At 45.9% G+C, this 23,602-nt stretch overlaps 1 protein-coding gene across 3 annotated transcripts in view; it reads left to right on the top strand.

Moving 5' to 3' along the window:
* Positions 1 to 23,602, top strand: part of LOC114783672 (potassium voltage-gated channel subfamily H member 2-like) — a 141,500-nt gene that overhangs the window by 73,954 nt on the left and 43,944 nt on the right. For 2 of the 3 annotated variants that reach the window (XM_028969186.1, XM_028969188.1), the window contains 3 exons: positions 43 to 198; positions 300 to 788; positions 1,679 to 1,893. In XM_028969186.1, coding sequence (XP_028825019.1) covers positions 43 to 198; positions 300 to 788; positions 1,679 to 1,893 — 860 coding nt within the window. The remainder of the gene's footprint in view (positions 1 to 42; positions 199 to 299; positions 789 to 1,678; positions 1,894 to 23,602) is intronic. The other variant, XM_028969187.1, reaches the window with a different exon arrangement.

The raw sequence follows: 23,602 nt of genomic DNA on the forward strand, positions 1-23,602 counted from the left end.
CTTCGCTGTGGTGACGTTCTTCTCACTCCCGTTGTATGCCAGGTGTGTGCTTCCTCTGCGTGGTGGACGTAGTGCCGGTGAAGAACGAGGATGGGGTCGTGATCATGTTCATCCTCAACTTTGAGGTCATGTCTGACGACAAACTGCTGAACCCCCAGGACCACAACCACAAGCTGTCCAGGCCCTGGCTCTCCTCACGTAAGAGCACTTTATCTCTGGCATCTCTAAGGTGCATTTGTAATAAAGGAGTGGATTAATAATGCCCCGCCCATCTCTCTCGTCCCGTGTCCCGGTCTCAGGCCACTCGCGGGGGATCAGGCTGCGACTGCCACTCCTGCGCTCTCGCAGTAACAGCAAACATTCCCTGCACGAGGACCCAGAGACAGGGCGGGTCCATCTGCCGGCAACCCCTCCCACGGCTCCCCGGGCGGGTAGTCGGGAGTCCCTGTCCCTGGGAGAGCTGCTGCCCCTCTCAGAGCGTCCTGAGTCCCAGCAGCAGGAGCCGCCGTCCTCCCAGTGGCCCAACGACCAGCGCAATCTGTTGGGAGGCAAGTCGTCCTCGACCCCGCCCGTCCAGCAGTCGTCCTCGTCGCTGCCTCTGGGCCAGTCGTCGCCGCACCTGCAGCGCCTGAACCCCGACGCCTCCCCGTCCAACTGCAGCCTGACCCACAGCCGCTCGCGGGAGAGCTTCCACAGCATGCGGCGCGCCTCGTCCGTGGACGACATCGAGGCCATGCGGCCCGACTGGGACGGGAAGTACCGCACCCGGCCCAGCAGCAGCAGCATGGGTCAGCGTCTGCGGAATCCTCACTTCTAAACCTGGTTTTCTAACAATTCCAGCCTGGAGCGTTTTTCTAGTTGGACAACATTTCTACTGTAGATTCTCAAATTGATAAAAGCCCTTGGTCTCTCCTGCTATGACATTAATGTTCCATTAATGATAGACAAACACCTCTACGAGATCTCTATCTGTCAGTCTGACTCTAAAGATTGCACAGATTGATTTCATTGTTTATTTCAGATTACGTTGACAATTTGTGTGCCCATGGCAACTGGAGATTCCCTGTATCCTGCTAGCAGTGCAACATTTTGGAAAAGTAGCCAGATATTCAAGTGTTGCACTGATATTCATCAAGAATTCCTAGAGGAGGGGTAGCATTTACTTGTCAGATTCACTAGTTTTTCCACCAGAACCCTTTAGATCTCTCAAATGAAAGCGCTAGAGCTTTGGCGTGGTTTGGATTTGTTACAGGCACCCTTGGTAGACAGGTGATGCACGAGTAAAGGAGAAACCGATTCAATTGAATCTATGGATCCATGTCATAGGGCAGATCCGTAAACAAACTGAAACGTTGAGTTTTACTTGTCCTTGACTTTGCAGTCCTCTAGATGGCAGGAAAGGTCATTAACAAGGAGATGAGCTTGCATATATGTTTATATACAGTACAAGCCAAACGGTTTTACACACCTTCTCATTCAATGTGTTTTCTTTATTTTCATGACCTTTTACATTGGTAGATTCTCACTGAAGGCATCAAAACTATGAATGAACACATGTGAAGTTATGTACTTAACAAAATACTTTATACTGTCATGGTTTTAATGTTTTTGGTCCTTATTAGCAGTCTTCCATGTTAAACAACATTTGTCAAAATCTTGCATAAATTATTGTTCCAAGCAGGTGCCGTGAACAACAAGTCCAACATCCTGAACTCTACCTCTGATTCCGATCTCATGCGCTACCGCGCCATCAGCAAGATCCCGCAGATCACCCTCAACTTTGTGGACTTTAAAGCCGACCCCCTCATCGCCCTGCCCTCAGGGGACATGGACATCATCGCCCCCTGCAAGCTCATGGACCGTACACACAATGTCACCGAGAAGGTCACCCAGGTAAGAACAGGGTTTCTGTTATATTTCTATTGAGTTCATGGTATCTGGTGGTGCATCTGTGTTTTACTTTTGCCTGAGATGATTGGTTTGTGTGAGCAGGAGATAAGTTTAGCATAAGACAGAGAACTTGTGTACAGTATATGGTTGTCTGGAAAACTCTAATTTTAGTCCAATTTGTGCCATCTGGGAATTAAGTGTAAGGAGAATGCATTAAATGCTGAAATGTGAGTCCATAAGCTCGTATGGAACTCAACATTTTTCACGTACAGCTCATCTACCTGTAGCAAGCAATGTCAGTCTGTCTCTGAACTCAAATTGAAACAGCTCTGAGAAATATGAAGAGATTTTCTTCACCTAAAACATGCTGTTTATTCTTCAAAAGAATAAGCAGCATGTTCTTATGGGGGGGAAAAGATAACTATAACCATGCAATAAATAACTAACTAACTAATAAAGACTAACTGTCGGAACTGGATGAAAAACAATAGTTCTCCAACCTTGTCTTGATTTTTGAGATAGTAGCTCATGACATGGAAGGAATCCAGCAGATAATGAACATCTAATGGCTTCCATTTCCATTTCCAGTGGTGCACTTCCATTGCAACTATTTGACCGAGTCAGAGTTATGGCATGGTGGAAGGGCAGGGTTTAACTCTAAGGAGAAAGTGGGCAGAACTTGGGTAGGCATGCAGCTGTTTGTTGTTCTTTGTTGAGCTTGAATCTCTCGTCAGTATTATTTCAGTTCCTGCTTCTGCGCTGCTGCTCAGCAGAAGCAATCAGACACACACATCACTGTGGCGAAAAAAAAAAGGCTTCAAATAAAAATTCCAGCGATATGTTCAGCATCAGGAGGATTTGGGCAGCATTTGTTTTGGCCTGCTGGATGTAACTGGGTTACACTAATACACTTGGCAGGAGGACAAGACGTTCTGAGCTGCGCACATGTGTCTCTCCTGTTCTGATGGAAAGCAAAGAGGATCGGTTCTTTTGGGATTAAATGATGACAGATGATGCCGCGCCGATGGCCCATCTACCTGCATTACGGAGACGTGGGTCCAATGGAGAATAACACCCTTCCCCTCATTAACCTTCTACACCTAATGCATTTCAAGAAAACCTTTTGAGAGATTGTGTAATTTTACTCATATTTTGTTGATTCCAAATATTTCAATATAATGCCACTTTTTGGTATTATGATTTTAATACACATAGACGAAAACATGATTATTTAATTTACTATGATTTAATAGTGGGTATAAACATGTTTAGCATCCTTTTTGTAGCATTGTTTAGCATAAAATATAAACACATTATGCATGATGTATTTTAATGTAACATCTAATATTATGTCTATTATAGCAGAAAAATCAACACTGAGAATGACCTTAAATAAGCTTCATTCAAATACTAATGTTACAGTTCCCCCTGTACTTTTTTGCAATCAAAAGTGTTAGATAAAATTAGCTACATAGGCCTACAAATCTACATAGGCGTAGTAAGACACTAAATTAATGAAAGAACAAAAATGCCAGGCAGGCATATGGAACACAGTCTCACAGAAAAAAATTGACGAATGGTCAGAGCCCTTTCAGACACAGAGGTTGTCAATTGATTCTAAAGAAATCCCATCCGTGTTGCTATTAGACGCTCCAAGATTGTGCTCCGGCCGCCCACTTCACTTTAGTATTAGCCCGACCATGGCTCTCACAGGCGCTCTGATCATCCGTCCCTGTGGCAAGTTTTCACGTCAGTATGGAGAATGTATAAATGATTGCAGATTTATGAACATGGGGATGTAGAGCTCATGCTTTGCATGTACAAGATCCCACGTTAAATCCCTGGAATCTCCATGGTCACTACTATTGGGGGAAGTGGTTGGCATAGCGGGTAACGAAGCCACTGAGGTGCCATCAGGAAAGTACCGTCCCCACACACTGCTCCTCCCCCAGGCGCCTGTCATGGCTGCCCACTGCTCACCAAGGGTGATGGTTAAAAGCAGAGGACATATTTCAGTGTTTCACAATGAGAATCACTTCCACTTAAACGCAGGCATGATCGACTTTCACCGTAACTTGGTCAGTTAGCTAACTGAAACTGATTGGACGCTTAACTCGCAATGCATGATGGGACACAAAATTACATTGTACGTGCATTCATGGCAAAGTAGGTAGAATTCAAGTTGAATTTTGTGTCCCATCATTTATTGCGAATTGAATATCTAATCAGTTTCATTTGTGGTGAAAGTTGTTTGTGCCTGTCGATTTAATACCAAAGTGCAGTGGTTGGCTAGAGCACGATCTCAATGTCTCAGTGTCTAATAGCGATGTGGATGGGATTGCATTTGAATCAACTGACAACCCTCCATATCTGAAAGAGATGCAGAGAGAGGTGTTGTATGTCAACAAACGACGGCATAGGGTTCTGACCAAGCGTCAGTTTTTGATGCACTGGGAGTGAGACTGTGTTGGAAAATATCAGCAAGTTTTTAATGACTTTACTGTATTATTAGCAACCAACACCACCACACATATGCTCTGCATCACAATTGCTGTTCTTGTATTCAAACTCCGCCCTAATTTCTCATGTTTGTGACCTGTAGTTGATAATTTATTGTAAAATTATGTAGTAGCGTTGAGGAAATATGCTGTAAATTTCGAACCAACCTATTTGATTGTATTGATTGAGTGTTAAACAAAATTTTCACTGTGAAGAATGCTAGCACTAGCATTGTTTGCACTACCAGTCACAGGTTTCGTCTATTAATTTACTCATTTATGGGTATTTATTGGGACTATATTAACATACCTGAACAAAAAAACTAAGCAAAATGTTTAATACTGGAGTCTCTTCAAAGCAGTAATCAATCTGATGTTTCATGTATTTGATTCTTCAAAATACGCTCCAGGGGTGTATTAGTAATTTTAAGAAATTAAGTAATTAATTTAAGTAATTTTAAGAAGTTTTAAAGTTTGCCATTCATTCTGGTTGAAGTGTACATCGTAACCTTTTGAACTAAGTCGCTTCTATTTATGACGTTGCAAAAACTCTTGAGAGCATTAGATTATTCTCTTTTTTACTAATTTGTCTTTGCTAACATCTTTCCATCATTCACCTCACTAGAACAGTATTACACATTCTTCCTTTTGTAAAATAAAAGTGCTTCACGTTTGACCTCAACATAAAAAAATGAATCAAATAAAAATTGGGGAGATCTGGAATACAAAAAAAAAGTTGTGCCCACTTGCATAATGAACTGGAACCATGATAATAAAACCCCGTTTTGAATAAGCTGGTTTGTTGCGTGAGCAGCTCACGCTAGTTAGCTTCTTTTCTCAGTTTCTCTTATGAGTTGTTGATTGTAAGTGGTCGTTAATTCCGTAATTTTCTCAGGACATCTTAAACATTGTATATGCACGCGCATGAGTGGAATTGATCGAGCAAGTGGTCTGGATTCAGCACTGCATTCCTCTTCACCATCGCTAACCACGCGTTTACATTGTGTTTGAGTCCCGCCTCAGCCGGAAACACATGAAGTGGGCTGCAGCGGCCAGAAACGCAAATTCCGCGTTTTATAACAGATTCCATTTTATTCGTTGGATTCCACAATTCCGTTTTCTGCATTGTGGAAATCATAAGGCCCTTACTTTATTGAATGGTTTTTCACTACCCATCATGCCCTGGCATACATGGTTTTTTTTTTAAATAAGGTGATGTGTTCATTAATGCTTAACTTTCTCATTCTTAAGAAATACGTATATTTACATTTTACTGACTGCATCAATTAAAAACAATTATATATAGACATTGTGTCGTGATTGGGTGCACCTAGGAGACACACCTGGCACCAATCTGCATGACAGCAGGGCGGTTCTAAAGGACTTATTGAGCAGCCCATCGAGGCTGCAACATTTAATGTGGACCGTGCAACTTATGAGTTTAGTTCTTTTCAGTTCTGGCAATCGCCACATGCCTGCGGGTTAGTTTGTGTTTTTCCCTTTATGTTTCCCCAGTTTTCGGCCCTCGCGTTGGTTTGTTTTTTGTTTAATAAATCATTGTTTCCCAGAATGTCCCGCCTCTGCACTTCATTCCCCCATCAGCTCGCGGGCTTGACATGTTGCTTAAAATCTGTTGCCTTAAATGTATTGAGAAGATACAGTGCGTCTATTCTTGCAAGATTGTCTATAACAGTATTGAAATAATTAAGTAATAAATCATTTTATTGTCTAAATTTACAACTTTGATTGTTCTCAATCGTACCCTGACCCCAGACCTTCCATAATGAACTCAGAGTAAATGTTCGGCCTCTGCGTGACATTTGGAGTCCACATGCAGTTGGTGCTCCCACGGTGCGCTTTTGCACAAAGACTGGCAGTTTAGCATGAAGTGTGACCTTTTCCGACATGTTTTCCGACGTGCGTGACGCTGTTCTGCTGCAGGCTGGGGTGGCACGGTGTACAGTGACAGGGTGACCTATCAAGCTGCTGACTCACACACTTCTCTGTGTTCTCTGTGTCACACAGCAAACACGGAGAAATGCAACTGAATGGGATGTAGTTTGTAAAATAGAATTCATGGGGGGCGGGGGGGGTGTTGCCAGGTAGTGATGTGATATTTGGCAAAAACTCTGGTGGCTTTTCATTACCAGAGAGCAGCCGTCCAATGACAGCACACAAGAACCTGTCATGTGATTGCATGGCGACATCTCAAAAATCATCACCTGTTTTGTTTTACTTCTATATTATAAAATAAGCCTCTTTGTAGACAGAGCAGATGAGGATTATATTTGAATAGGGTTAATAAAAATGATAGAATGTTGATAGAATGTCTTGGGGTCTTGCCATGTGATGTTGTGTGTGTATGTGTATGTATGGTATTTATCAGGGCCAGAAATCCCATCATGAATCCCAGTTAAGAAGACAATAGCTGTAGCATTAAATCAATAGGGATATTTACAGCTCTCCGGTCCAAAATACCCTCTCTGACTTCAATGTCAATCTAAACAATATCACTTAAATGAAGATTTAATAAGAGATCAGAGCCACCGGAGACACTGATGACTGTTTAATCTAAAATGCATTTGTTCTACATATTTTAATTTGTGTCCCACCTCTAGAGTTGCCCTGCAACAGATCACTTTCATGTCCTCATCCACCCACCAATGCGCTTGTCATTAGTAATTTGGGACGTCAGTTCCACTCTTGTCCTGTGGGGGGCAACGCCGGACTCCAGGCCCCGATAGGCTTTAATCTGAGTGTGAACGGGGGCAACGCTGTTACATTTTTAATTAGGGATGATCCATAATTCATCCGTATTTCCTAATATCTGAGACTGAACTCAGTGATGCCCAGTGATGTGTTTGAATTGCGATGGACTGCAGCCCAGAGGGGTCTCTGGAGGCTATGTTGGGTGTGTGTGTTGGTGCTGAGTTTTCTGCCTGGTTGAGCATCAGTTGAGATGTTACTGTCTCTGAGGAAGGACCTGGAAGGGTCCTCAAGGAGGACAGGAATGGCCATGCCAGTGCCTGAGCATAAACGCACGTACACACACATAGAAAAAGACTTGTGTACCTCATTTGCTGATACACACACACACACACACTCACAGCAACCAGGCAGGTTTCTGTTGTACCTCACATACACACGCTACCATGCAGTACATAGAGACTAGTACACACACTTCCACACACTCCCACTTCAGCCTTCCACTGGCCTCAACACTCCAGCGTGGTCTGATGCAATGGAGGGATGGACGGCTCATGCCAGTGGCAGAATGGTAGGAACTTTTCACTAAGCACAGGCGGGTGAGACACATATGTAGAGTTTCCATTGGCTGACAGCTGCAGTAACTACGGAGGCGGCGACACCACCTTTAATTGAACCGTCTCATTTATTCATAAGTTTATGAGAAGTTAGTCTATGTTAGACGATGCAGTGTTCATGCCGAGTTCTGACTCGAGGCAGTCGCCGTAGAAACTCATTAGGAATTATGCTGGGATGGCCTTTATTTATTTATTTTTTATTCCAGTAAACAGCTGTTTTGCTGAAATGCATGAGGACACAGATTCAATATGATGACACTTAACAGGCAGCCTATGGATTTTTTTTTGTAAAATTGAAATTATGCAATGCACATAAGGGAAATATCTTGCGTATAGAAAGATGCGTATAGAAACTATAATGAGTTTAAGGCACACGTTAATAAAATTCTGTTTCATAAAGATGCCACGCTCCTGTGCTGAGCAGGAGAGACGAGTCCGCGGCCCTAAGCCAAAGTGAAAGCTGTGTTGCTGTGTGGCCATGTGCGCGGTCATTTGTGTGATAACTGAAGGGCGCTCTCTCTCTCTCTCTCTCTCGGATGTCGCATCCGTTTTATGTCTCTCTCACACACACACACACACACACACACACACACAAACACACATCCACAGTAAATTTAAGGACATTTTATGTACTTTGTGCTCTTATTGTTGACCAAATGGTTTGTCCAAAACTACCACTCATTGTTCCGAAGGCCTATGATGTGGTTGCCATCTCTGTTGGCTCCAGCATTAAAGAGATGCAATGTTTTAAATACATCATCAAATTATTTATTATGCTTAAATAATTCTTTGTCATTACCCCAATAATGGAATTAAGTCGAGCAGCTGCTCTTTGATGATTTAAATATGATTTTTAAAAATAAAATAAATACTCTAAGCCACTTCAGCTACCGGTTCAAACATAATTTCGCTTTACTCTCAGTTCAGCAATCAGATCCATTTTTAAGACTGTGTCCTGTTCAGCTCTCTTATGTAAGAGATGCTTACTGCACCATGCATCCTCATATGAAGATTTTACACTGCAGCATATAAAGCAACGCTGGGTTCTACAGAATGTTGTGTTCTGCTGGTCTAGACCTGGCTCTAAAATATGAAGACAAAATTACACCCCTGTAAATGCTGCCATTATTCAAACGTGAAACCCTCACAGCTGTGATACCTGCTCGGTATTAAATATCGTTTTTGGCAGAGCAGTTTGAAGAAGCCATGTGTCAAAGTCTGAGCGTCACTGTTACGAGACAAGCTTTTCTCTTGTGCTGTTTCTTGCACGGTTCAAAGAAGTCTCGGGAGTGCTGATGATGTGAAGTGTCAAAAAAATAAATATATAAATGCATGTTGTCTATCTTTATAATTTGTGCAGCAGAACAGCAGTCTGAAGTTAAGAAGTTAAGTCTCCCTACACTCGTGATATATATAGGGGGACTGTCCCTGTAACTACTGATTGTATGTCGCTCTGGATAAGGGCGTCTGATAAATGCTGTAAATGTAAATGTAAATATATATATGTGTGTGTGTGTGTGTGTACATATATACTGTATATATGACAAAAAGTTTCTTTAGAGTTTTAGGAACAATATATGTTATGCATTGCATCACCATACATTAATTATGTATAGTTATCTATATGTATAGAGCATGTACATGTATTATTTGAATTTAACTCTATTTAGCAAGAGTAATTGTTTATGGATTGGTGGTATGGAGTAAGAAACGTATTTCTGCCATAAAAAAGGTTTGCATCCTAATAAAACCATGTTATTAAAGACTTTCTATTAACCCCAAGCCCTCCAGCAGGGATGAGAACCACAGGCTACGTCCCTGGGAAAAAATGCCAATGACGCTAACATGAAGTAGAAGTTTAAGAGGTTAAAGCGACACAGGGGTCTACGTGAACTTTGGCAGGTTGTCTTTGAGCAGTGAGGGAAATGCATGAATCTACTCCCCCCAGCTCGCTGCATAAGGCCTGATGGGAAGTTTGATTGATTCCAGCAGATATGGTGGACAGCTGCACGCTATAGTGAGTGATAGGTCTGTATAGGGTCAGAGCATCCATCCCCCCCAAAGTCCTTGAGCACCGTGAGTTATTAGGACGGGGCAAACAGCAATGGGGGGCATCGATATTCCCCTTCTGGCGTAAATGAGAAAAATGGGCAGTCGATATTCATTTTTAAATTTTAAAATGAAAGTATTCTTGGCTATTAGGTTGCGCCGTATAGAGCTTCATTGCTAATTCATAAGTCTGGGAGGAGAGATGGTGAAATGCTCATCATACATCATCTATGAAGTATTGGATAGAAAAGAATGAACTCCAGTAAGTGGCTAGCAACTTGGCCAGCACAGTTCAACCACTTTGAAAAACACCATTAGTCTTTACCTATCATTTATTTTGCATTTATTAATAATACATCTGTACCAGGAACAGCAAGACATTGCATAAAATGCAATGTCCTTAAATTCAGAATCTCTGGGAAACACTGAGCACAATTTGGTGTGCAGTTGTGTTTATGCTCATGTACACACTTCCATAAAGTGCAGCCTCTGAGAATTAATAAAAAGAACACTTGAAAACTGTGTTTAATATAAATCTGGCCAGCACATGGATAATCGGCAGCCATTTAACTATTAGCAATTAACATTAGCTTTCTGCTATGTTATCATTACGTTAGTGGTTAGTGGCTATAATACATGATATAAAATGGTAAAGTTCATGTGTGACCTAGCCAGCATAACAAAATTTTTTATGTCTAAAAAGTTTTACAAAAGTTCTGAGAAATCAGTTCAGACTTGATATACTGATATTGTTGCCTTTTTTCATATGACATAAAGGAATGTAAATGTTTTTGCCAACTTTGCATTGTTAAATACAAACTTATGTTACTGTTGGACATCTTTATTATATTGGTTTTCCAGCATAGTGACAACCCTAATGCAAATAGGATTTAAATGTAATATATTGCTGTGCATGCTTTGGTGTGCACAGCATGCAGTGTGTGCATACAAAAGTATAGATAGCATACTATGTATGTAAATTGTATATAAATAGCACACATTAAGAATAGCCATTGGTAGGCAATCTTGCCAACTCCCAGCCCCTATAATCACCCTTTTCCCCAGCCCAGGACCCCTCCCTATGTGACTGACCTATTTTGGGGGGCGCAGCACCATTAATCACAGTGGGCAGGGCTTGGGCTTGCCTCAGAGTTCCACCTCATTGCAAAACCATAATTGAATTGGGTCTGAGTCGGCTCCTGCTATAAGCACCATTGATTTAGAGCAAAACTGAGGGGTTCACATTTGAGAGGCCGGGTGTTTTTGCCAGGTTGCCTTGAAAGTTGCCTTCGCCAGTTTGTTTGGCCTGCAAAGATAATGATGCTCCGCAGATGTTGCATTTTGGATGAGATTCAAAAAGACCAAAAAACTTTGAATATATATGCTTCGAATATAGAGATTCCTGAAATGATTAAATCAACACAAATCATAGTATTGTACAGTAAACACACACATTCCCATAAAACTGGTTCAACAAGATGCACGTATGTAACCCCCCAACATTTGGAAAGTGGTACGTTCTGTTCTGAGGCTCACTTCCCTCACAGGACAAATCCATCAACAGTGTAAAGGGGAGTGGGGACCAGAGAGGTTCATCTGAGGCGTCAGTGGAGTGAGCAGGGTGACATGGTTGTGCTTAATCACTGACACCGAGCTTTGGAGTCATTGTGTGGAGAAATGCTCCATGAACATATTCCATGAACTCAACAAATACAGACAAATAAAAAAAGAAGAAAAAAGTCCACATGCATTCATGCATAAATGGTCTCATTTTATTAGCCCTTTCAGCCATTTCAACAATAATGAATAAAATAATACAATTACTGTCACGACTACGGACTTACGGGGGAAGGAAGCGCAGAGGTCTGACATACTGGGAAGGGGTTTTTATTAACAATAAACAAAGAAATACAAATAAAGACTGGCGCGGTGGCCGAAAACGATTTAAACTTAAATAAAGAACATAAACAAACCCGTAGGCGTGTGGCGATTGCCAGAACTCAAAACACATGAAACAAAACTAGGTCAAGTTCGTGCAGAGAGTTCACGAAAATGCCAGCGACCCCGAACGGGCGGAACCTTCCGGCATTTATGGGGCGTCAGGATTAAAGTCAGGTGTGGAGGCCAGCTGCAGGCAATCCTGACAGAGCCCCCCCTCCAAGGGCTACGTCCTCGGAGCCCCAACAGTACCATCAGTGGAGGCGGCGGGGCGGACGGCGGCAACCACAGGGCTCCTGCCCTGCTGTATCCTCCCCTTGGAGGACCCGGTCCCTCGGGCTGGCTCCCCGGCGTGGTCAGGCGTGGCGGCCCCGGTCCCTCGGGCTGGCTCCCCGGCGTGGTCAGGCGTGGCGGCCCCGGTCCCTCGGGCTGGCTCCCCGGCGTGGTCAGGCGTGGCGGCCCACGGTCCCTCGGGCTGGCTCCCCCGGCGTGGTCAGGCGTGGCGGCCCCGGTCCCTCGGGCTGGCTCCCCGGCGTGGTCAGGCGTGGCGGCCCCGGTCCCTCGGGCTGGCTCCCCGGCGTGGTCAGGCGTGGCGGCCCCGGACCCTCGGCCTGGCTCCCCGGCGTGGTCCCCGCTTGGCGGCCCGGACCCTCGGCCTGGCTCCCCGGCGTGGTCCCGCTTGGCGGCCCCGGACCCTCGGCCTGGCTCCCCGGCGTGGTCCCGCTTGGGCGGCCCCGGACCTCCTCGTCCTGGACTCTCCGGCGTGGTCCCCCGCTTGGGGTGCCCCGGACCCTCGGCACTGGCTCCCCCGGCGTGGTTCCCGCTTGGGGGCGGCCCCGGACCCCTCGGCCTGGCTCCCCCGGCGTGGTCCGCTTGGCAGGCCCCGGACCCTCGGCCTGGTCTCCCCGGCGTGGTCCCGCATGGCGGCCCCCGGACCCTCTGGCCTGGCTCCCCGGCGTGGTCCCCGCATGGGCGCCCCGGACCCTCGGCCTGGCTCCCCGGCGTGGTCCCCCGCATGGACGGCCCCGGACTCCCGTACCTGCACACAATAATCCAGGGCCGATCCATCTGGGTACGTGTGGGGCCCTGTCTCCACATGTCCCCTCTGACACATCTTGTGTCACCCCCTGCACCGCGCAGGGAGATTGTCCCAGAGCCTCCGGCGACTGTTCCAGGCACCCCAGGCTGGTGCCTTCTGGGACTATGCAGCCCCTCTCGCTGCCCGGCCCTGGTGCCAAGGGGGGGGCATTGCCAGACCATCCGGCTAGCCCCTTCTGCGTCCGTTGGGACAAGCAGGCCCTCTTCCTGCCTGTCCCAGCTGGGTCCTCATGCCTACCCGGGGGCTCTATGGCGCTCCACCCCTCTGGAGGCAGACGCAGGCCCATGCCTGCCCCGCCCTCCTCACTGGCTACCGGAGGACCCAGCTCCATCGCTTCCCCACCTCCCCTCCCCTCAGGAGGAGTCCCCAACCCGAACTGCACCCCCCCAAAAAATTCTTTGGGGGAGCACCCCCCCCGGCTGGACTTAGGGGTACCTTGGGGCTTGTCCACCTCGCCTTGGACCAGCACATTCGGGTCAGGAACCTCCTCCCTGGGGTTCGGCTCCGCGGCTGGGTCGCCATCTGGTGGACACAAAGAGGGGAAGTGGGGGCGACATACGGACACATATGCCACACAGACACACACAGACAGAGACAGACAGAAGAGAGGGTCGTCTGGCTCCCTCTCTGGGCTCTCCGGGACCTCCTCAGGGGGCACAGCCAGGATCTCAGGAGGAGCGACCTTCTCGTCGCCCACCAGTGCTGGGTCTTCTTGCCCCGGATCCTGACTGGCACTGGATGTGGTGGAGGGGCAGAGTTCGATCCCTGGCTCAGGCCGATCAAACTCCGCCCTCAGTCTCTGTTGGAAGTCCCGAAAACTCCTGTCTGTCTCTCCCTGCTGCCAGAGGGTTGTGCTCCAGCCCCATGCTGATCCAGTCAGACACGTGAGGATGGTAGTGATCTCGTCTGTGTCTGCTGCCCCACTGAAGGGTCCCGGGACAATTGGGCGGTCCCACACGGGGCTGGGCAAGTCGCTGGAGATGGTGGTAGGTGTGTGGTGTGGAGGGGGGTGGACGTCTTCTCCAGCAGGTGTGGACGCTGGTGCTGCGCTGCCATTTTGCTGGGGAACGTCCGGGCAGAGGGAAGGCGGGTCGGCGACTGGAGCAGGAATGGAGGATTCCCTGCGAGGCAGTCCCGGCAGCGCAGTTGCTGGCTGGCGACCTCCCGTCGCCCTCTTCCACCAGCTTTCCTCACACTGCTGGGAGGGACGTGGGTCTCCACGGACCTCGTGACGCTCCTGGATGGGCGCGATGGGCGGAGCCATCCCGGCACCGCCTGCCCAAACGGCGTCATCCTGGTCGTCGTCCGTATCAACCTCGTACCCCCGGAAGTCACATGGGTCATCACGGACGCCGCGATGATCTCGGACGCGCACGCTGGGCGGAGCCATCCCGGCACCGACCGCCCACCGAAAATCCACGTCATCATCGCTTTCGTCATCCGTGTCCTCCCACCGGTGACTCCAAGGGTCGTCTACCCTGCGGACATCCTGGACCCATGGCGCGATAAGCTCCCATGGGCAGTACTCTGGCCATTCGGGCTGGAGGCTGCCCACCTCCTCGCTGGAGGAACGCCGCCGTTGTTGTTGCCGCTTCTCACCCCCCTGGAAGTGACGTGGGTCCCCACGGACCTTGCGACGATCGCAGACTGGCGCGATGGGCGGAGCCCAACTCTCGTCTCCCGTGCTCTCGTCGTCGTCCGTGTCGTCCCAGTCCACGGGGAGCCTTGCCAGCAGAGCGCAGAGTTCTTGGCTCGACATGCCGAAGATCGTGGGGGTCGCATCTTCTGCGCTCGCTGCCCACGTCACTTCCTCGCTGCTGCCGACGCCAACGTCCTCGCTCCGCCCACTCACCCGCCGACGTTGTCGCTTCCGGGTTTCGCGGAGTTTCCCGGGGGTGACGTCATCACGCGGCGCCGCGTACCACGGCTTCTCGGGGAGAAAACGCTCCACCAGAACGGGCGGCGCGTCTCTCCCCTGGCGTCCGCGTTCGCCGCGCCGGGCTGCGTCCTTCGCGGCGTTTCTTCTCCTCTGTTTTCCACCTCTGCGCTTTTGGGTGGGTCGCTGGCATTCTGTCACGACTACGGACTTACGGGGGAAGGAAGCGCAGAGGTCTGACATACTGGGAAGGGGTTTTTATTAACAATAAACAAAGAAATACAAATAAAGACTGGCGCGGTGGCCGAAAACGATTTAAACTTAAATAAAGAACATAAACAAACCCGTAGGCGTGTGGCGATTGCCAGAACTCAAAACACATGAAACAAAACTAGGTCAAGTTCGTGCAGAGAGTTCACGAAAATGCCAGCGACCCCGAACGGGCGGAACCTTCCGGCATTTATGGGGCGTCAGGATTAAAGTCAGGTGTGGAGGCCAGCTGCAGGCAATCCTGACAATTACGGAAATGCCCTGAAGTTTAGAAAAATGTAGCATTTTTTCAAGTGAGAAAGCTCGTGACTCTTGTCCTTTTCAAAATGTGCCTTATTATTTGTAATATCCAGTCCTATTGCCTGCACAGAGTGTTTATTTTTGTGGTGTGGGGAATGCATCTATAATTCAATAACTAATTAAATAAGCCACATTTTTTTATTGCAAATTTCTGGGTCACTGGGACCTGATCAGGTATTTCTTAAAAAAAAAAAACAGATACATTTGACCCATTGCTACTTGCCACACTTCTTTGGAAATCCCACTAAAGCCGAGTGTTGGTCCTCTAGGGAGGAAATTGGGACACCTCTGAGACACTGCCGTTTCAGCATGTTGCCTGTACCCCAACATTGATGATGTCCTGTCTGCCAGCATAAATATCAGCAGGAAAATAAATATCCAATAAATAAATAATATAAATATCAGCACTACGCTATCACCCACTATCGTCATCCTGCCGTATCCCCCATTGTTAATGGGATCTAAGGTGGTAATAGTCTAGTGGTCTATTGTGTACCTGAGCAAGACTGTGAATGTAAATGTAAAGGCATCTTTGGGGTATTGTTAGTTAAGTTACTTATTTACATGAAAAAAACATGCATCTAAAAAGTAAATACAAAATAAAAGGAAAATGCATTAGAACAGTAGAAATAATAAATTAAATTAATTAATAGCAAAAAAAGCCTAGAGCACATCAATGTGTCCCTGAGCAAGACACCTAACCCTGAGTGTCTCCAGGGTGGACTGTCCCTGTAACAACTGTTAAATCATTAAATTGTTAAACTGTTAAATTTACAATTGTAAATCGCTCTGGATAAGGGCGCCTGCCGTAAATGTAAATGTTAAAAGCCACAGAGAACAAATATGTTTTAGCCTTGATTTAAAGCAATTAATGAGAGAAGCAGACCAGGGAGGGAGGGGAGCTTGTACCACAAGGTGGGTCCCGCAACATGACAGAACCTATTGATCTTGACCAATTCAGCATATTTCCTTTGTGGATTAAATTTGGTCCTGGACCAAATTTAAGTTTTCCATTCCAAAACTCGATGGACTGAGGTGGAGAACGAAGAGGTGGAGTAACGAAGTCAAAGTGAACTTTATTGTCACCTCACCATATACAAGTACACAGAGAGACGAGATTCACGAATTCACAGTGTGAAAAAAGACATTGTGCAAATGGAAAGACACACGACATAAAAACATGACAAAGGACATTGTGCTCGACCAATAATATAGTGCAGGTCGAGACAAAGTGGACAAGTAGCAGCAATATGATAATATATCACTATATGGGTATATTTAGTATATATTGTGTATACAGTACGTAATATAATATGATGATAATAATAATAATACAGTGCAATACTTCAAAGAGTGCAATCTTAAGAATAATAAATGGTGGTAGTAGCCTAGTGGGTAACACATTCGCCTATGAACTAGAAGACCCGGGTTCGAATCCCACTTACTACCATTGTGTCCCTGAGCAAGACACTTAACCCTGAGTTGCTCCAGGGGGGGACTGTCCTGTAACTACTGATTGTAAGTCGCTCTGGACAAGGGCGTCTGATAAATGCTGTAAATGTGAATGTAATAATAAATGAACAAACTTTCTAAAAATCACCTCTGCCTACACAGCATTTTTGATGCCGCTGGGCATGGATTGACTGGGATCTTTTCAGACACTCGTTATCCTGTCTTTTACCGTACTATTGCTGTTATTATTACCGTGTTTATCGCTGGGTGACAATTGTCACTTTATTAAAAGAAGAAAGTCAGTTTATTACAGCAAGTTGTGTTTTGCTGTCAAACGGCCGGCGTGAAGCACGACCCCAGGCTTGGCGTAGGGGGCGTGTGATTATCTCATCCCCCCGGTCCTTCCTGGTACCCGGGCTGAGATAATGAGCGCAGGGACGAGGTGCATGGTGGGATAGCAGCGGGCGTGGCGGAGCCAAAGCCAAAAAGCGACAGGAGCGCTCGGGTCCCGTCTGGAACGGAAGGAGGGTAAGGGACGAGGCGGGAGGAGGAGGTCACGCGATGAACACCCGCCGTCCTGTTTAGTGGCCTGTCGCCTGTCGTCAGGCCATCTGCCTGCTCAGCTCGCGGCTCTTTTAAAGAAGCGATTCGACGAGGCCGGGCTTCTGCTCCAGCGCTCTGCTAACGCAGCGCCGCTCGGCCCCCAGCCGGGCCGTATGCCCCCACCGTTAGGCGAGGCGGGAAGATCCACGGACGCCACTAAAGGCACAGTGTGCGCCCCCTGGCCGGAGTGCGAGGCGCACACGGTTCACCAACACGGAAACGCGATCGCGATGACAGCAGTAATGCCCCGCGCCGGGATCCCGTCTCACCAGATGGATTATGGGACTACGTCGCCGCGGTTGCACATGCTACTGACAGCGACACCCACGCGCAGCAAACTACTACAAAAATAGCCGGTTTCGTAAGACAAGTCTGACAAGTCAACATAAATAGACCCAGTAGCCCCGGGTTGTCTGTTGGGTGGAGTGGAACAATGTCTGTGTTTGTGTGGGTGAGGGCAGATGTTCATACGAGGTACCATTTCTTCTACTAATGCAAGCCGTGTTCCACGTTTTTTCTTTTGTCACCCAATGATATTGTCAATTTGTGTCCAATTCTTGTCAAATCCCTGAACAGGTGATATGTGTCTGTAATAACAGTATCTGCTATTGAACAGATGGTTTTTTAAAGATGATTTTACACGAAAATGAACATGCTTTTTCACCAGTAAACTCTATCGTAGGCTAAAGCTAACCGAGAAACACATATGACTGGTTTGCAGTATCATGGTCTCCCACCTTTTGTGTCCCCTGTCCTTTGGATTTGGTCGCATCATTCAAGCGAAGTGATGGCAGCGCTTTTCATTGGAGCAGCAGATATTTGCTGAACCCGTAGGCCCAAGCCTCATTCATCACGGGTCGAGTCTCAAATCACAGTTTGCCACATCTTATTAGCCCAGATGACCCCTATTAGTCAGCTGGTCTGTATAAAATAAATTATTTTAAGGAAAAAAAAAAAAAAACACCACACATGCTACATTATTTATGAGACTTCAGTGCGGGTGCTGCCCCGTCAGCTGAAGAATGTTGTCAACAGCTTCATGCTGAAGCTTTATTGGAAGTGTCAGCTGTGTTGCTCCGCCATCCGGCAAATTTCCTCCTTTTCATCCAATTGTTCACATGACGGCAAATTAATCATGCCATTACAAACCTATTAGCGAGTGTCATTTCAAATCACAGCCGATTTAAAATATTTATTGCATGGATGGACTGTGTGGTGTGTGAAAGTGACGTAGCAAATCTATATGTCTGGCAATATGTTTTTTTTTTTAAATGTGATGCAGAAATATGAGTCGACTGTAACCATATTGCATGTCTCATATTTGCAAGTTGGGTGAAAAAAATGTAGGAGGTAAAGCAGTCAAATCAGATGCAAATAAGAACTTAATGACGTTCATCTTTGAGGAGAGAGATTTAGTGGGATGGTCAGAGATAAACTCCTGTTTTGTAAATCCAGAAGTTCAAAATACATCTTTCAACCATCATTAGGCCAACAGTAGCATTTTCACAAGGATTGTAAAATATCTTCACATTTACTTGACAAGACCATAAAAGTGCCAACAAAACTCTTCTTTATTTTCAAAATGTCAGTATATCACAGTCCTCAGACCAAGGAGGGCTCCCTCGCCCCCTAGTGTCGCTAGGCACTTGCATACGGATTTAGCCGTATGACGCGCGATGCCTCTGTTTGTATTAGGCACTGTTAATTATATCTCAGGAGGCCCATCGCCTCGCTTTCCACTCCCTCCCAAACTTTCGGGTTCATCATCTCGAGAGAGAGAGAGAGAGGAAGGCAAAGGATGCCCGACGGCAATGTGCCAAAGTTGAAATGACACAGACGGGCTTATGGGGGAACAAAGAGCTCCGTTTTAAAGAGCAGCCTCTTTAAAACCTTTCGACGCACCGGTGGGAAGTCCCTCTCATTTGCAGCAGTGCAGGAAAAGGTTATTTTCACCTCCAGAGGTGCCCAAGAGGCCCTTTATTGGTGGTTCTAGGCTGGTCTCTGTTGACCCGGGAACAGTGGTATTGTCAATGATGAAACCGTCTGCATGGCACATACTACAGAAGGTTTTTTTCAGGCTGTGACTTGTTCATTGCTCTTTTGGACATTAGCAACATTATCTGACTTGCTTGCTTCACCATTCTGTAGGGCTGGGGGTAAGCGATTATTTTTAAAACGATTATTCAGGCGATTGTTTTATCGAATAGTTGACTATTCTAATGACTAATTAGACGATTTATCTAACTATTATTTTTCTGTTGCATAAAATCACTAATTGCCACTAAAGATTAAATAGATTACTTTATTATACAAAAGTATCCAAAGCCAAACATCTACATCTTAAAACAAAATATCAGCAGTGTTATACAAAATGGTTTTGTTAAACAAAACTCTTTTACAGTACCAATAACTCAAGTTTAAAAGTTTTGAAAAAAAAGTTGTAGTGCAAAACAAAACACTGTGGAGTTCACATTGTGAAGATGGAAATGTTCTTTGCTTTGCCCTGGATAACACAAAAGATTCATTTATTTGAATGCTGACATGGCAAACTTTTTAAAAGTAATGTTATGTCCAACAATGCATTTCATTATCATCTAGCAGCTGTTCTTTGGAAAGGGGTGTACATCATTATCAGGTTCTCACTAGAGCAACAGTATAACTAATGTACTCATATTAATCTAGAGGTATTTATCTGCACTATAATGTATTTCCAGTGATCATAAAAACACATCTGTTCATGCAAATATTTGACTACACAAACATCCAATTCATTTAGTAAACATTGGCGAGAGCATCGTTCTGTTCTCCGGCGTCACGAGTCACAATGGGGTGCCATGCTGCCTTGTTTTGGTCGCCCACGTGCGTCTGGTGAGTCGACTACTGGATTTGACATCGACGTTTTTTTTAGAACCAAGTCATCGATCGACGCGTCGCTGCAGGCCTATCATTCTGCTTCTGGTGGAACGGTCAACAATTACTAAGAACAAATGAACACTTTTGCCATGTCTCACGTACTAGAGGCTCCATTCTACGTTTTTCTTTGGATGTTTCTGAGACCCTGTCCCTTGAGAATAACCAACCCAGTAAAGGGGACTAATTCCAGCTGTATGATGAATGTGAACGCCTCTTGTTAATTAAGGGCTGGCATGAGATGTGTGATGCATCGCGACTTTTGGCTCGGTAACTAGCTGGCCTCCGGGGAGGGGCGCGGCTCTAACGAGGAAGCGGTGACTCATCGTAGCACCTCAGCCACGACGTGAGCGATGGTGAGGGCTGTCCGCTCCACACTGAGTCGTTAGTGTCAGCTTAATAATTAACTTCGTGCTCTAGCTTGATTTAGCCCTACCAGAAGCCACCTGACCTTCCAGACAGTGCTTTTGAGGTACACGGCGTCCCCGTAGTCTTATCCTTCGACCCATAAGCCATCAGTCTCCAGGGTCCATCTTATCCACGGCCCTCATTTAGTGTATGGACATGGTTGCGCACTCAAGAGAGTTAACGGGATCAGGAACAAAGGCTTTGTCCTTCTTCTCACCTCCAGTGTTGCATAACGCCTCAGTGGTCTTCTTGGGTCGGTTGATGTGAAACGCAGCTGATGCTGCATCTCTGTGCCAAGACGACTGGTGCTCTGTCTTCTGTAGAAGATAATGCCTGTGACTGATGTGGAGCGATTTAGGCTGACAACAGCCTTCCGGCAAAAAAAAACTTTAATTTTCTCCAGCTCTGTGGAAAAACTCATCCATCTGGACAAATAAACAGCTGGAAGTATCAGATTTCGGCTGCGAGTGAGCCAATAAATTTGCTCTGATTTAGGTAGACAGGAGACATTTCGGGCCGCAGACGGGGCCCGGACGACAGCCGATCTCCGAATTTCCACCGGCCTCCTCCCAGTTGACTAGAGAGCGACGTGAAACATGCCACACTTTTCTCTCTCCATTGCGGTCTAAACCAGCATTGTTCAAACAGGCACATGAGGAACACCTGGACTGGGCCAGTCAACACTGGCTCCCCAGAAAGGAGGGTTGGTGCCTAGGGAGGTGTAGGAAGATGCATGAGTGGAACACGAAACAGAGCTGCCTACCTCAGCACTCCCACAGTAAGTGGGGCAGCTTGCAGAGCCTCCAAGTAGGAAAGTAATGGTACCATTTGTTATCTGTTGTGGCACAAAGGACTGGAACAATGGCAACACAACACGGCTCTGCATCCACAGGCACTTCACATGCTGCGTCGCTCCATTCAACTAGTGCACTGTTGCCGTATTAAAGAATGAAATGTTGCCATTGTGATCAACCGAAACCTTTACCTTCATGATAAATGAATCTGATGAGGTTTTCTAAGATTAATGGTTTAATATGTGATCAGATAAAATTGGTATTAAAGTTCATTTGAATATTTATTTATTTTCCTCTAAAATAGGAAATAAAAGTAGGTTAAGGTAATTTGAGGATGTCTAGTTTGATCAGTGAAAGGAGGAAATGTTTGCTACCATTGGGTCAGAAGGACTTGAGTTAATTCTAGGCATAAATAATACAGGAATGTAACCTCATCCTGGATTAACAGAGCACCTAAATAACATCAAAATAACATCCCTAAGGGATGTCCATCACAGGATCTCCAGACTGATGTCTATACAGTAAACCTACTGCGACATATATGACCCGCTTTCTTCTTGGATCAAGCTTTAGTGTCTCAAATGGATCATGGCAGCTTTCATTGTGTCAAGGTTTGCTGCCTAGGTTTGCATTTAATCTGAGATGCACCAGCAAAACTGTCACCATGCCTGTGTACACCTCAGTTAACCTTGCAAGGTGAAATTATAGCTTCAGCTTTAGGTTAAATACCTGCTATTTTAACGTAAGATATATGATAAAATGACTCAATCAATGATGTTAAATAAACAATGACAATGAACATGTAGAATAAAATTATAACAGTTTTACTGTGGGTTCTTGTTCCTAATTTTCCTGTGGGGCAGTGGTGGCTTAGTGGATAAGAAAGCATACCCATAATCTGTAGGTTGCCTGTTCAAATCCCGAACTGCCAAGATTCCACAGAGGTGCCACTGAGCAATGCATCGTCAAACTGCTCCCTGGTGCCTGTCGTGTGCTTGCTGTGTTATCACAATGAAAATCAGTTTGCTTTCACTGATAATAAAGGAGTCCAAGAATTCCTTTATAGCTAAGTTGGTTTTATTATTATCTGACAGATAAGGAAAAGTATTGTTAAGATATTAATTGTTATTGTATAAATATTGTATAAATGTATTTTATAAATATAAGTAATTTTTTTGAGGGTAAGTGGGCCATTATAATAACATTTTGTCAAGATATCATCCAGCTTATAAACCTTATCAAGTACCAACCTTGCCGAACCTGAAGTTGCAGGACGTTATAATATTCTTGTAGAAGAACGATATTTATTACATGGCCATTGGCAGGCAGGCCTCCACGTCTCCAGATGTCACATTCTGGGGCATCCTAAAGGTGCTTTGGGGTGTTAGGCGATAAGGCAGCACCTGCACATCATCCGACCTTAGGGCACCATGGCCACGCCGGTGGCAGCCGTGTGTGGTCTGGCAGTGACCTTCTGCAGGATCACGGCATTTCGCTTCATTTGGAAAAATGGCTCTGCAATCTCGTCCCATTTAGGGCATTAGACAGCATAAATGATCTCATGGTGACCTGCGCTTGAATTAAGATCACACTCTGTTCCAGTGTAACGTCATTAGCTGGAACTGCAGCAGAGCTGTTGTGTTGGTCTGAAGGCTTAAAACAAAGTTCATGTCCTAGATAATGATGCATCCTCTCCATCAGTTCACAATGTGACTTGGCACACGGATGCTGAAATGTTTTTGGCAGAGTTGACGAAAGCTGCCAAGGACGTTTTTTGCGGGAAAATGTACAGAGGTTCCTCTGAAGTCTGTCATTCCAGAGAGTATCACTGCATGAGCCCACAGTGAGTGCAATTCACCTCGCTGCTCCTGAGATTACTGAGATGCAATGCAAATGTAATCAGTATAATTGTCCAAAAAATCTATCTCCTCCTTCTCCAGATATGTGGTGTGGTGTCCTCTCCATCTTAATATTTGCTTCCGATCCTCCTGACATGGGCCAGGATGGTGGTGCGGCTCTCTTCTAAAGGTTTTTAATTATTCCTGAAGATGGAAGGAGATGGGAAGTCCGACCGTTCGGCACGGCATTGGCAGCCTGCCTGGCCGCGCATTTACACCGTCGTGAGGGGAATCGTGAGTCCCGGCACAGTTTGGACAAACGGGCGTAACGTGTACCGAAAAACCTACAAGTAC

The sequence above is a fragment of the Denticeps clupeoides genome, unplaced genomic scaffold (genome assembly GCF_900700375.1).
Source record: "Denticeps clupeoides unplaced genomic scaffold, fDenClu1.1, whole genome shotgun sequence".
Taxonomy (NCBI): Eukaryota; Metazoa; Chordata; class Actinopteri; order Clupeiformes; family Denticipitidae; genus Denticeps; species Denticeps clupeoides.